We start from the raw sequence: 12,682 nt of genomic DNA on the forward strand, positions 1-12,682 counted from the left end.
TTCTTGGCAACAAGGGCAAACTGTTGACTCATATCCAGCTTCTCAAAAAGAAAAGGAGTACTTGTGGCACCTTAGAGACTAACCAATTTATTTGAGCATAAGCTTTCGTGAGCTACAGCTCACTTCATTGGATGCATACTGTGGAAAGTGTAGAAGATCTTTTTATACACACAAAGCATGAAAAAATACCTCCTCCCACCCCACTCTCCTGCTGGTAATAGCTTATCTAAAGTGATCACTCTCCTTTCAATGTGTATGATAATCAAGGTGGGCCATTTCCAGCACAAATCTAGGGTTTAACAAGAACATCTGAGGAAGGGGGAGGGGGTAGGAAAAAACAAGGGGAAATAGCCACTCCCAGTCTCTATTCAAGCCTAAGTCATTATGCAAGGTAACCTATGTTAATTGTATCCAATTTGCAAATGCAGTCTCTTGCTGGAGTCTGGATTTGAAGTTTTTTTGTTGTAATATCGCAACTTTCATGTCTGTAATCACGTGACCAGAGAGATTGAAGTGTTCTCCGACTGGTTTATGAATGTTATAATTCTTGACATCTGATTTGTGTCCATTTATTCTTTTACGTAGAGACTGTCCAGTTTGACCAATGTACATGGCAGAGGGGCATTGCTGGCACATGATGGCATATATCACATTGGTGGATGTGCAGGTGAATGAGCCTCTGATAGTGTGGCTGATGTTATTAGGCCCTGTGATGGTGTCCCCTGAATAGATATGCGGGCACAGTTGGCAACGGGCTTTATTGCAAGGATAGGTTCCTGGGTTAGTGGTTCTTTTTAGTGGTATGTGGTTGCTGATGAGTATTTGCTTCAGGTTGGGGGGCGGTCTGTAGGCAAGGACTGGCCTGTCTTCCAAGATTTGTGAGAGCGTTGGGTCATCCTTCAGGATAGGTTGTAGATCCTTAATAATGCGTTGGAGGGGTTTTAGTTGGGGGCTGAAGGTGACGGCTAGTGGCATTCTGTTATTTTCTTTGTTAGGCCTGTCCTGTAGTAGGTGACTTCTGGGAACTCTTCTGGCTCTATCAATCTGTTTCTTCACTTCCGCAGGTGGGTATTGTAGTTGTAAGAATGCTTGATAGAGATCTTGTCTGGAAATGGCCCACCTTGATTATCATACACATTGTAAGGAGAGTGATCACTTTAGATAAGCTATTACCAGCAGGAGAGTGGGGTGGGAGGAGGTATTTTTTCATGCTTTGTGTGTATAAAAAGATCTTCTACACTTTCCACAGTATGCATCCGATGAAGTGAGCTATAGCTCACGAAAGCTTATGCTCAGATAAATTGGTTAGTCTCTAAGGTGCCACAAGTACTCCTTTTCTTTTTGCGAATGCAGACTAACACAGCTGTTACTCTGAATCCAGCTTCTCGTCCACTGTAACCCCTAGGTCCTTTTCTGCAGAACTGCTGCCTAGCCACTCGGTCCCTAGTCTGTAGCAGTGCATGGGATTCTTCTGTCCTAAGTGCAGGACTCTGCACTTGTCCTTGTTGAACCTCATCAGATTTCTTTTGGCCTAATCCTCCAATTTGTCTAGGGCCCTATGTATCCTATCCCTACCCTCCAGTGTATCTACCTCTCCTTGCAATTTAGTGTCATCTGCAAACTTGCTGAGGGTGCAATCCACTCCATCCTCCAGATCATTAATGAAGATATTGAACAAAACCGGCCCCAGGACTGACCCATGGGGCACTCCACTTGATATCAGCTGCCAACTAGACATGGAGCCATTGATCACTACCCGTTGAGCCCGATGATCTAGCCAGCTTTCTACCCACCTTATAGTCCATTCATCCAGCCCATACTTCTTTAACTTGCTGGCAAGAATACTGTGGGAGACCATGTCAAAAGCTTTGCTAAAGTCAAGGAATAACACATCTACTGCTTTCCCCTCATCCACAGAGCCAATTATCTCATCATAGAAGGCAATTAGGTTAGTCAGGCATGACTTGCCCTTGGTGAATCCATGCTGACTGTTCCTGATCACTTTCCTCTCCTCTAAGTGCTTCAGAATTAATTCCTTGAGGACCTGCTCCATGATTTTTCCAGGGACTGAGGTGAGGCTGACTGGCCTGTAGTTCCCAGGATCCTTCTTCTTCCCTTTTTTAAAGATGGGCATGACATCATCTGGGACTTTCCCCGATCGCCATGAGTTTTCAAAGATAATGGCCAATGGCTCTGCAATCACATCCGCCAACTCCTTTAGCACCCTCGGATTCAGCGCATCCGGCCCCATGGACTTGTGCTCATCCAGCTTTTCTAAATAGTCCTGAACCACTTCCTTCTCCACAGAGGGCTGGTCACTTCCTCCCCATGTTGTGCTGCCCAGTGCAGTAGTCTGGGAGCTGACCTTGTTCATGAAGACAGAGGCAAAAAAAGCATTGAGTATATTAGCTTTTTCCACATCCTCTGTCACTAGGTTGCCTGCCTCATTCAGTAAGGGGCCCACACTTTCCCTGACCTTCTTGTTGCTAACATACCTGAAGAAACCCTTCTTGTTACTCTTAACATCCCTTGCTAGCTGCAACTCCAATTGTGATTTGGCCTTCCTGATTTCACTCCTGCATGCCTGAGCAATATTTTTATACTCCTCCCTGGTCATTTGTCCAATCTTCCACTTCTTGTAAGCTTCTTTTTGGTGTTTAAGATCAGCAAAGATTTCACTGTTAAGCCAAGCGGGTCGCCTGCCATATTTACTATTCTTTCTACAAATAGGGATGGTTTGTTCCTACAACCTCAATAAGGATTCTTTAAGGCTCTCCTGGACTCCTTTCCCCCTCATATTATTCTCCCAGGGGATCCTGCCCATCAGTTCCCTGAGGGAGTCAAAGTCGGTTTTTCTGAAGTTCAGGGTCTGTATTCTGCTGCTCTCCTTTCTTCCTTGTGTCAGGATCCTGAACTCGACCATCTCATGGTCACTGCCTCCCAGGTTCCCATCCACTTTTGCTTCCCCTATTAATTCTTCCCGGTTTGTGAGCAGCAGGTCAAGAAGAGCTCTGTCCCTAGTTAGTTCCTCCAGCACTTGCACCAGGAAATTGTCCCCTACACTTTCCAAAAACTTCTTGGATTGCCTGTGCACCACTGTATTGCTCTTCCAGCAGATATCAGGGTGATTGAAGTCCCCCATGAGAACCAGGGCCTGTGATCTAGTAACTTCCATTAGTTGCCTGAATACCCCAGTTACAGTTCAAAGTATGTGCGATCAGTTCCCATTTGGGCCTTGGAGCAGTCCAGTCAAGGCTCTTCAGGACTAGTGCCTGGGGTGCCCGCTTTACTCCAGTCTCTGTTCCAAGTAATAAGGCACTTGCAGGTTTCCAGGCCAGGCTCAGTTAGTAACTGTCCTGGGGCCCATCTGCACTGGCTCCCTGCCCAGCCCCTGCTGCTCCCCCGTAAGTCCCATACAGACCCTGCCCCACATGGTCATATCGGGCAGTCACAGCCGGGTCCACAGCAGCTCTGCCTGCATTGCTGCTCCCAGCTTCCCTCCAGCTCACCATGCAGCCATGTGGCTGCTTCCCTGGAGCTCCCTGCTGCTCTCAAACAGAGCCTGGCCTCTTTCTGGTTCTGGACTCCTCCCCCGACTTGGCATGGGGAAGGCGCGGGCAGCAGGGAAGTGGCTGATAGAAGTCCCCCACTCTGCAGATCTATCACAATAGTTTAGAGGGGGCATTAAACTGGCTCATACGGCCGAGGAAGAGGCTGTGGATATGTTGAGTGACCTGATGTTCAAATGCCTGTTCCAACATACAGCAGCAATAAAGAAACATTGGCTTGTAGCGAAAGGAGATAACAAAGGTCTTCAGTCATTAGGTTCATAGCCATTACATAGCCTACTTTTGTCACCCCGCTTCTCAGATGTCAAAAGACTAAGCTCTTCTTGGTTACACCATTAGCAGGCTCTGGAGCAGAAGAACGGTTCTCCCAGCATTGCAAATTTACCAGGTAAAGAGTTTTGCAATAACAAGAAATGACCATTTAAAATATTTTGAAACCATGTCTCCAGATTTTACAGCCCTGTCTCCCTCACCGCAGCACCATGGCCAGCCCCTGAGCTCAACTCTCCCTCCTGCACCCCAGCGTTCATCAGAGTACTGGCTTTGACGGACTGGAGCTGTTTTTGATGTGCGTTGTTACTGCCTGCAGCACCCTCCAAGAAGCCTCCACGTCACAGACTATGCAGCTAAAACTGAAGACCTTTGTTTGGCTCCTGGATCAGCTGCTCTGTCTGGTACCACAAGCCTTTAAGAGCTAAATAGGGCCAGTGCTTCCCCCTAGCTACTAGTGCCCTGGGATACTTAGCAACTTTCACTGCCCCAAGCCCTCCAATACCCCAGGGCACCCAAGTAACCTAGGGACCCTGTGAGGCTAAGCAGCTCCCCCATAACCTAATCTGTATAAAAGGACATCAATTTACAGATGAGCCACGAAAACATGTCAGTGCAAGTACTGATAGGGGCTTTCAGCACATAAAACACTGGCCACTGACAGGCCGAACTAGCTGCGGCTGCTACAGGCCACTTCCCTTTTCCTACCAGGAAACATCAAGGCTCTAAATAGGGTCAGGGACTAGGTTTGCTCCCAGTGCCTTGGAGAGCAATTAGGAAAAGCAATGGCCACTCCAGGGGAGGAGGGCAGAGGGGTGCAAATTAGCATCAGACCCTACCACCCAGTAAAGAGAACAGCGTCAGTGAAGGGTAAATGGGACCAGCTCCCATAGCACACAGTCCCAGTAGATCCTGCCAGTGCATACAAGAAACCAGGCCCAGTCCAGCACCCATGATGCGAGAAGCCTATGGAAAGACATTTCATTCCAAACCAGCAATGTCCCACTTGCCACACTAAGGCAGGTTCCTGACTGTTGGGCTCTTTTGACTTCCACCCACCTCTGGTTCCCCAAGCACTCCTCACCCCCCGGCACAGGTGTGTCTCTCACCATTGATATGTTGGGTATTGTAACAAGAGCTGCTCTGAAGTGATTTTATTGCCCATGAAATGTTTGGAAGAAAAGGAAATTGGGTTGTCTCAGTTAATGTTTTTAATGGAATTTTCACTTTTTCATCCAAATCTCAACACCAAACAGTTTGCAGAACTGGAAAATAGTTGGTTTTGTGGGTTGTGCTTTTTCAGTGAACCCTTGCCCCCCACCCGAAATGTTGAGGAAAACGGAGATTTTCTTGTGAAAATGTCAGTTGTTAAAGAGACATTTTCAACCCTCTGGAACGAGTGTTAAGGGAGGGCTGCCCATGCATTTCCCTTAGTGGTACTGTAGGGTCCTGATCCTGGGATTAAAGATGACACTTAGCACAGCCCAGCTGTAGGTGCATGATGGTGGTGCAGGGCGACAAGTGTAGTAACAGCCTTTCACCACAGGGGAGCTGAGCTCACACTTCACTAGTGAAAGGTCTTGTATTAATCGAGGGTGAGTTTTGGTCCATATCACAGACCTGCTACATGACTGACCTGGTCATTAGCGAGTCTTCTGAGCTAGTTTCGGACACATCATAGATGTCTCAATTGCCTCCCCATGAGGCTGCAATCTACAGGGGCCCACACCCTCAGCAATTAGGGGAGACAGCCTGGTCTAGTGGCTAGGCTGCTGGGCCAGGCCTCAGGAGCCCTAGGGTCTGTTCCTGGCTCTGCCACTCACCTGCTCTGGGACCAGGGACAAGTCACTGTGCCTCTTCCCCCCTCTGTTTAATAGTAATAAAGTCATACTGAAACTCTGGGAGCCATTTGGACGTGTGCGTCCCAGTGTGGTTACCAGGGTGGGTTTGGCCTCTGTGTGACCAAATTCGTTCTCCACCTTCAGTCCTGGCTCCCTGTCAGGTCTTGTCTACCTCTGGCTCTGGAACTTGCTGCCCTCTCAATAGACTTTGGGAAAGGGCCCTAGACCAGTGCACGTGATCCTGCTGTGAGAACGGGAGACTCACCCCACCTGTACTACCCTGATGCCGCTCGGGCTCCGCCTGCTGCTTGCTCCCTGGCTGTGCCTCCTCTGGCCTGACAGCCCCAGCTCACATGGAGGATGAGCCCTGGGTTCTCAGTTTCCTCACTGGCCTGCCTGCCCTGTCAGTCCGGCTGACTAGGAGCCCTGGCCTTTCCCCATCAGCGCTGGGGACTGTCAGCCTCAGGATCCTGGCTCCTCTTCATCGCTTCCCCTTGCTCCTGGTACCGGGAGAGGGACAACCGAAAGCGCCACTAAGTTTCAATAAGGGGCCACCAGACCACTTACAAGTTGACGATTGGGAAATTTCCCTCACAGCAAATAGGAGGGGGGGGAGAGCAGCCAGTCCCAGTGAAGTCTGTCACAATGAGCTTCTTCAGCATATTTTTCCGAGCCTGACTGAAATGCTCAGGCAGCCCTTCTGTTTGTGGGTGGTGCACGGAGGTCCAATAGCTTTCATTTGTAACCCTCCGCGCAGCTTCTTCATGAGTCATGGCAGGAAGTTAATCCTTCAGCCATTAAGATCTCCCAGGTGAGAACTTTTACCAGCTCAGCTGAGCTTGTCTTTGCATTAGCTGAGTATAGAGGCATTGACCTCCGGGTACTGGATCGTGTAATCTACGATTATCAGTAGAGAGCAGCATCTCACTGCACTGGTCTCAAGGGGCCCTACCAGGTCCACCGCATTCTGTCAAAGTAGGTATCCACCAATGGAAGGGGACTAAAGGGGGACCAATGAGTTGGCATTCGGGACAAGAGGCACAAAAGTCTATTGCCACTTAAAATATTCCCAGGCAGAAAAACTAGCTCCAGATTTGGGTGAGGGTTTTCTCCTTACCTAGCTGTCTTGAAAAGGGGACAGCATGTGCCATCCTCAGGACTTCCTGCCAGTATGGTCACGGGATCAGGAGTTAGGTTCGAACTTCTCTGCGCTGGTCACCCTTCTCAAAGTGATAGATTCTCTCTGCTAGGAGTTCAATCCCAGGATATTGGCTGGCTCGCTCCCCATTCACAACACTCAGTTGGTCATAGGCCCAGCCCAGAGTCTCATCTGACTGTTGTTCTCCAATGAAACCTGGACAGAACATCTGTCTCCTGTAGGAGGGATGCCCCTGCTTCTTCACCTGGGAGGGAGACTGGGAGAGCCTCTGGCTAATCGGACCCTGCTTCCCCTGGGTCTGCCTCCTTGGCTACCTCCTCCCAACTCACAGGACCTTCAACCCCTTCCCCTGGGTTGTCTGAGATAGGTGTAGCTGGAGCCTCGGATGGATCCAAATTGCCCCAGCATCTCCCCAGATTATTCCCAGTTCTGGCTCAGAATCATGGGGGAGGCCACTGTTGGCCTAGTGCTATAATTAGGAACCCCACATGTTGGCCTGTGTTTAGTAGGGGAAGACTTAAGTCCGCCATGGATGCATGGTGAATAAGTTGTGTCACCAAGGGGTTCCCAGCTGGTACTAAGCAGTCCCATACTAAGATCTGACCACACCCTGAGTTAACAAGACCTGTCACATTGGCCTCCATTTATCTGAACAAGGGCTGACAAGTTGGCCGGTATTGGTTTCTGAGCCTGGTTCTTGGCAGTTTAGGCCTGTCCATAACGTCAGATAGAGATAGCCAGAGTGGCCACACAAAAAGCAGCCTCCAGCCCTTGGTGGTCAGAGTAAACTCATGACTCTAGCCCTTGGGCAAGATCTTTGCTGTGCACCCACCCTGTCCCAGACCTCTTCTGCTTCCAGATGGGGGCCTGTGGGGGACTCCTGTCAAGTTAATATCTCGTTTTGATGAAATTACAAGTTTGGCTGATAAAGGTTTTAGTATTGCTATAAGAGCCTTAGACTCCAGTAGGGCATTTGACTTGGTACCACATGGCATTTTGATTAAAAACTGGAACAATATAAAATTAACACAGCACGCATTAAATGGATTCATAACTGGCTAGCTGATCGATCTCAAAATTTAATGTAAATGGGGACTGAGTAAGTGTGTTTCCAGTGGGGTCCAGGAGGGAACAGGTTTTGACTCTATGCTGTTTCACATTTTTATCAATGACCTGATAAAGTTTACAGAAAATAGAATAATCGGGTGCATGGTTAATACTGAAGAGGACGGATCACTGATACAGAGCAATCTGGATTGCTTGGGTAAACTGGGAACAAGCAAACAATATGCATTTTAACATGGGTAAATGTAAATGAATGCACCTAGGAACAAAGAATGCAGGCCATACTTACCAAATAGGGAAACGCCCTACTGGGAAGCAGTGACTCTGAAAAAGACTTGGGAGTCATGATGGATAATCAGCTGAACATGAGCTCTCAAGGTGACACTGTGGCCAAAAGAGCTGATGTTATCCTGGGATGCATACATGGGAATATGAAGTAGGAGTAAAGAGGCTAATTTACCTCTGGTTTTGGCACTGGGACAGAAAAGAGCCACAAGGCTGATAAAAGAATTTGAAAACCTGCCTCATAGCGATAGAGTCAAGGGTCTCCATCTATTTAGTTTAATGACGAGAAGGTTGGGGGTGGCTTGATTACAGTCTATAAGTACCTAAATGGGGAACAAATATTTAATAATGGGCTCTTCCATCTAGCAGAGACTGGGATCACATGAGCCAGTGGCTGGAAGCGAAGCTGGACAAATTCTCTTTTTCCCCTTTGAAAAAAAAAAAAAAAAAGAGCAAACCCAACAATTACCATTGGTAAATCCAATCTCAATTCCTTGTAAATTGGAATCAAATATTAACAGGAAAACAAAACTCTAAAGAGCCAAAGGATAAAAGCACAACCAGCAACATGGATTTATACCGAACAAATCCTGGCTGACAAACCTGGTCATTTTTGAGACAATTACAATATGAGAGCCTGCAAGGTGTGAATGAGGTATAAAGTGCAGCACCGTGGCCTTGGCAACATGTACCTCATCCTGTCATACCTGGAGAGTAACTGCCAATTAGCTGAGGTGTGAGCTTTGCCACGTGGAATGAGCGAAGCCTGAAGGATCATAGACAAAGTGCACTACTACACAGCATGGCTGGACACATTTTGCTAAAAAAATAATTGCTGTAAAAATGGGGTTTTGTCATAAATGAATTTTTTCATGAGAAAGTGTCATTTTCATTTAACAGTTTTTCTACTGTAAATTGCAAAATGAAAAAATTCAAATACTGATTTTGTTTTATTTGGAAATCCAATTTCAGTCTGGTACACAAAAATCCAAATACGGGCAAAATAAGGGACTTTGGTTTTTCCCCTTTTGCTGCCCCTTTCTGTCATTTCCCACAATCGAATGACTAATGACTTTGGGCTGCACATTTTCAATATTTCCTTCTGTTTCTTTTCCCACTCTAACTTTTCAAAACTTGTCCCTCTTTGGGCAAGGAAAAGTGAAGCTGTCTCACTCTGCCCTTTGGTAACATTTGAAAGACTCAGGAAGGTTAGAAAAGTTGCAGAGTGGGGAAAGAAGAAAGGGAAAAAAGACAAAGGGAAGTGTGAAAAATAAACAAAACCCTAGCTCAGGCCTTGGACAAGACTCCTTTTATCACACAAGGGGCAAATGGGGGCCAGGAGAGTGAGGAAAGGGGCTGAATTAACATTACAATTTTGAAAAAATTCGAAATGTTTTAAAAAAAACCCCACTCTTTTGGCAAATGTTTGTTTAAAAAAGAAAAGAAAAAGACAAGAACAAATTGTTCCCTTTGGAACCCTGTACAGTGGAAACAACTTCAGAATTAGGAACCTTTCATACAACTTTTGTTTCCATTTTTTGGTTAGGTTTAATTAGCCCTCCCAAATACAGACCAAGCCTGCATTCACTTTATTTCCTGCATTTTGTCACTGCCAGTTCCTAGCCCATCTGCTGCTCTCTGTCCTTCCTCAGTCTTTTTTGGCATTAATGCTTTCCAGAATTGCCCTGTCTCTCTCCATGGCTGTTGTGATAAATGAGGGGGTGGGGGGTAGCTCCCTTGTATGGACCCAGCCAGCCAGTTAGCTATAGAATCCATCTTAGTAGCTGTTCTCTACTTGCTTTAACTGTAAAGGGTTAAAGAGTCTGACTGCTATGCATAGTTAGTTAAAGGAAGTGAGCAGGCACCTGGCCAAAAGAGACAATGGGAATGCTGAAACATTTTAAAATTGAAACAAGACTCCCCTTTTGTCTGTCTGTTGTTCTCACGGGAGAGGAGACACAGAGCAGCGATGCTGTAAGAAGCTTGCACCAGGTATGAAAAATGATCAAATCACACCTAGGAAACACTTATTTGAGATCCCCAGGTATGTAAGTAGATTAGGAAATGTCTAAGAAGACACAATTAGGTTTATTATTTTTTATTATTATTATTTATTTTTATTACTTTATTATTTTATTATTTATTATTATTTTTTAATTTCTATAAGGCTTGTAGACTTCTCTGTGCTAAACCCCAAATGCTTTTGTTTTGCTTGTAACCATTAAGCTGGACCTCAAGAAAACCATTTTTGATGCTTAATTATTATATTTCCTTTTTTTAAATCTAGCAATAACCTAAGTTCCAGGTGTATTTTCTTTCTTTTTGTTTTTAATAAAAATTTCCCTTAAACATAAAAAAGAAGCTTACAAGAAGTGGAAGGTTGGACATATGACTAGGGAAGAGTATAAAAATATTGCTCGGGCATGTAGGAATGATATCAGGAGGGCCAAATCGCACCTGGAGCTGCAGCTAGCCAGAGATGTCAAGAGTAACAAGAAGGGTTTCTTCAGATATGTTGGCAACAAGAAGAAAGCCAAGGAAAGTGTGGGCCCCTTACTGAATGAGGGAGGCAACCTAGTGACAGAGGATGTGGAAAAAGCTAATGTACTCAATGCTTTTTTTGCCTCTGTTTTCACTAACAAGGTCAGCTCCCAGACTGCTGCGCTGGGCATCACAAAATGGGGAAGAGATGGCCAGCCCTCTGTGGAGATAGAGGTGGTTAGGGACTATTTAGAAAAGCTGGACGTGCACAAGTCCATGGGGTTGTGCACGAGTTGCATCCGAGAGTGCTGAAGGAATTGGCGGCTGTGATTGCAGAGCTGCGATTGGCCATTATCTTTGAAAACTCGTTGCGAACTGGGGAAGTCCCGGATGACTGGAAAAAGGCTAATGTAGTGCCAATCTTTAAAAAAGGGAAGAAGGAGGATCCGGGGAACTACAGGCCAGTCAGCCTCACCTCAGTCCCTGGAAAAATCATGGAGCAGGTCCTCAAAGAATCAATCCTGAAGCACTTGCATGAGAGGAAAGTGATCAGGAACAGCCAGCATGGATTCACCAAGGGAAGGTCATGCCTGACTAATCTAATCGCCTTTTATGATGAGATTACTGGTTCTGTGGATGAAGGGAAAGCAGTGGATGTATTGTTTCTTGACTTTAGCAAAGCTTTTGACACGGTGTCCCACAGTATTCTTGTCAGCAAGTTAAGGAAGTATGGGCTGGATGAATGCACTATAAGGTGGGTAGAAAGCTGGCTAGATCATCGGGCTCAACGGGTAGTGATCAATGGCTCCATGTCTAGTTGGCAGCCGGTACCAAGTGGAGTGCCCCAAGGGTCAGTCCTGGGGCCGGTTTTGTTCAATATCTTCATAAATGATCTGGAGGATGGTGTGGATTGCACTCTCAGCAAATTTACGGATGATACTAAACTGGGAGGAGTGGTAGATACACTGGAGGGGAGGGATAGGATACAGAAGGACCTAGACAAATTGGAGGATTGGGCCAAAAGAAATCTGATGAGGTTCAATAAGGATAAGTGCAGGGTCCTGCACTTAGGACGGAAGAACCCAATGCACAGCTACAGACTAGGGACCGAATGGCTAGGCAGCAGTTCTGCGGAAAAGGACCTAGGGGTGACAGTGGACGAGAAGCTGGATATGAGTCAGCAGTGTGCCCTTGTTGCCAAGAAGGCCAATGGCATTTTGGGATGTATAAGTAGGGGCATAGCGAGCAGATCGAGGGACGTGATCGTTCCCCTCTATTCGACATTGGTGAGGCCTCATCTGGAGTACTGTGTCCAGTTTTGGGCCCCACACTACAAGAAGGATGTGGATAAATTGGAGAGAGTCCAGCGAAGGGCAACAAAAATGATTAGGGGTCTAGAACACATGAGTTATGAGGAGAGGCTGAGGGAGCTGGGATTGTTTAGCCTGCAGAAGAGAAGAATGAGGGGGGATTTGATAGCTGCTTTCAACTACCTGAAAGGGGGTTCCAAAGAGGATGGCTCTAGACTGTTCTCAATGGTAGCAGATGACAGAACGAGGAGTAATGGTCTCAAGTTGCAGTGGGGGAGGTTTAGATTGGATATTAGGAAAAACTTTTTCACTAGGAGGGTGGTGAAACACTGGAATGCGTTACCTAGGGAGGTGGTAGAATCTCCTTCCTTAGAGGTTTTTAAGGTCAGGCTTGACAAAGCCCTGGCTGGGATGATTTAACTGGGAATTGGTCCTGCTTCGAGCAGGGGGTTGGACTAGATGACCTTCTGGGGTCCCTTCCAACCCTGATATTCTATGATTCTATGATTCCCTCTTTTAAGAACAGGATTGGGGTTTTGTGTCCTAAGAGGTTTGTGCAGGTGTTGTTTAATTAGCTGGTGGCAACAGCTGATTTCCTTTGTTTTTTTTTCCCTCAGCTCTTCCCTGGTTGGGGGTTGAAAAGGCTTGAGGGTGCCCCACAGGGAGGAATTTCCAAGTGTGCCTTCCTGGGTTCCCAAAGGG

The 12,682-nt window shown here is 46.6% G+C and overlaps 1 protein-coding gene across 1 annotated transcript in view; it reads left to right on the plus strand.

The window, feature by feature from the left end:
- Positions 1-5,034, plus strand: part of EPHB2 (EPH receptor B2) — a 288,949-nt gene extending 283,915 nt beyond the window's left edge. The window contains exon 16 of the mRNA XM_073316312.2: positions 4,048-5,034. Within this exon, the coding sequence (XP_073172413.1) occupies positions 4,048-4,066 (19 nt within the window). The 3' untranslated portion in view covers positions 4,067-5,034. The remainder of the gene's footprint in view (positions 1-4,047) is intronic.
- The last annotated feature ends 7,648 nt before the right edge of the window (positions 5,035-12,682 follow it).

This window comes from Lepidochelys kempii, chromosome 18 (assembly GCF_965140285.1).
Source record: "Lepidochelys kempii isolate rLepKem1 chromosome 18, rLepKem1.hap1, whole genome shotgun sequence".
Taxonomy (NCBI): Eukaryota; Metazoa; Chordata; order Testudines; family Cheloniidae; genus Lepidochelys; species Lepidochelys kempii.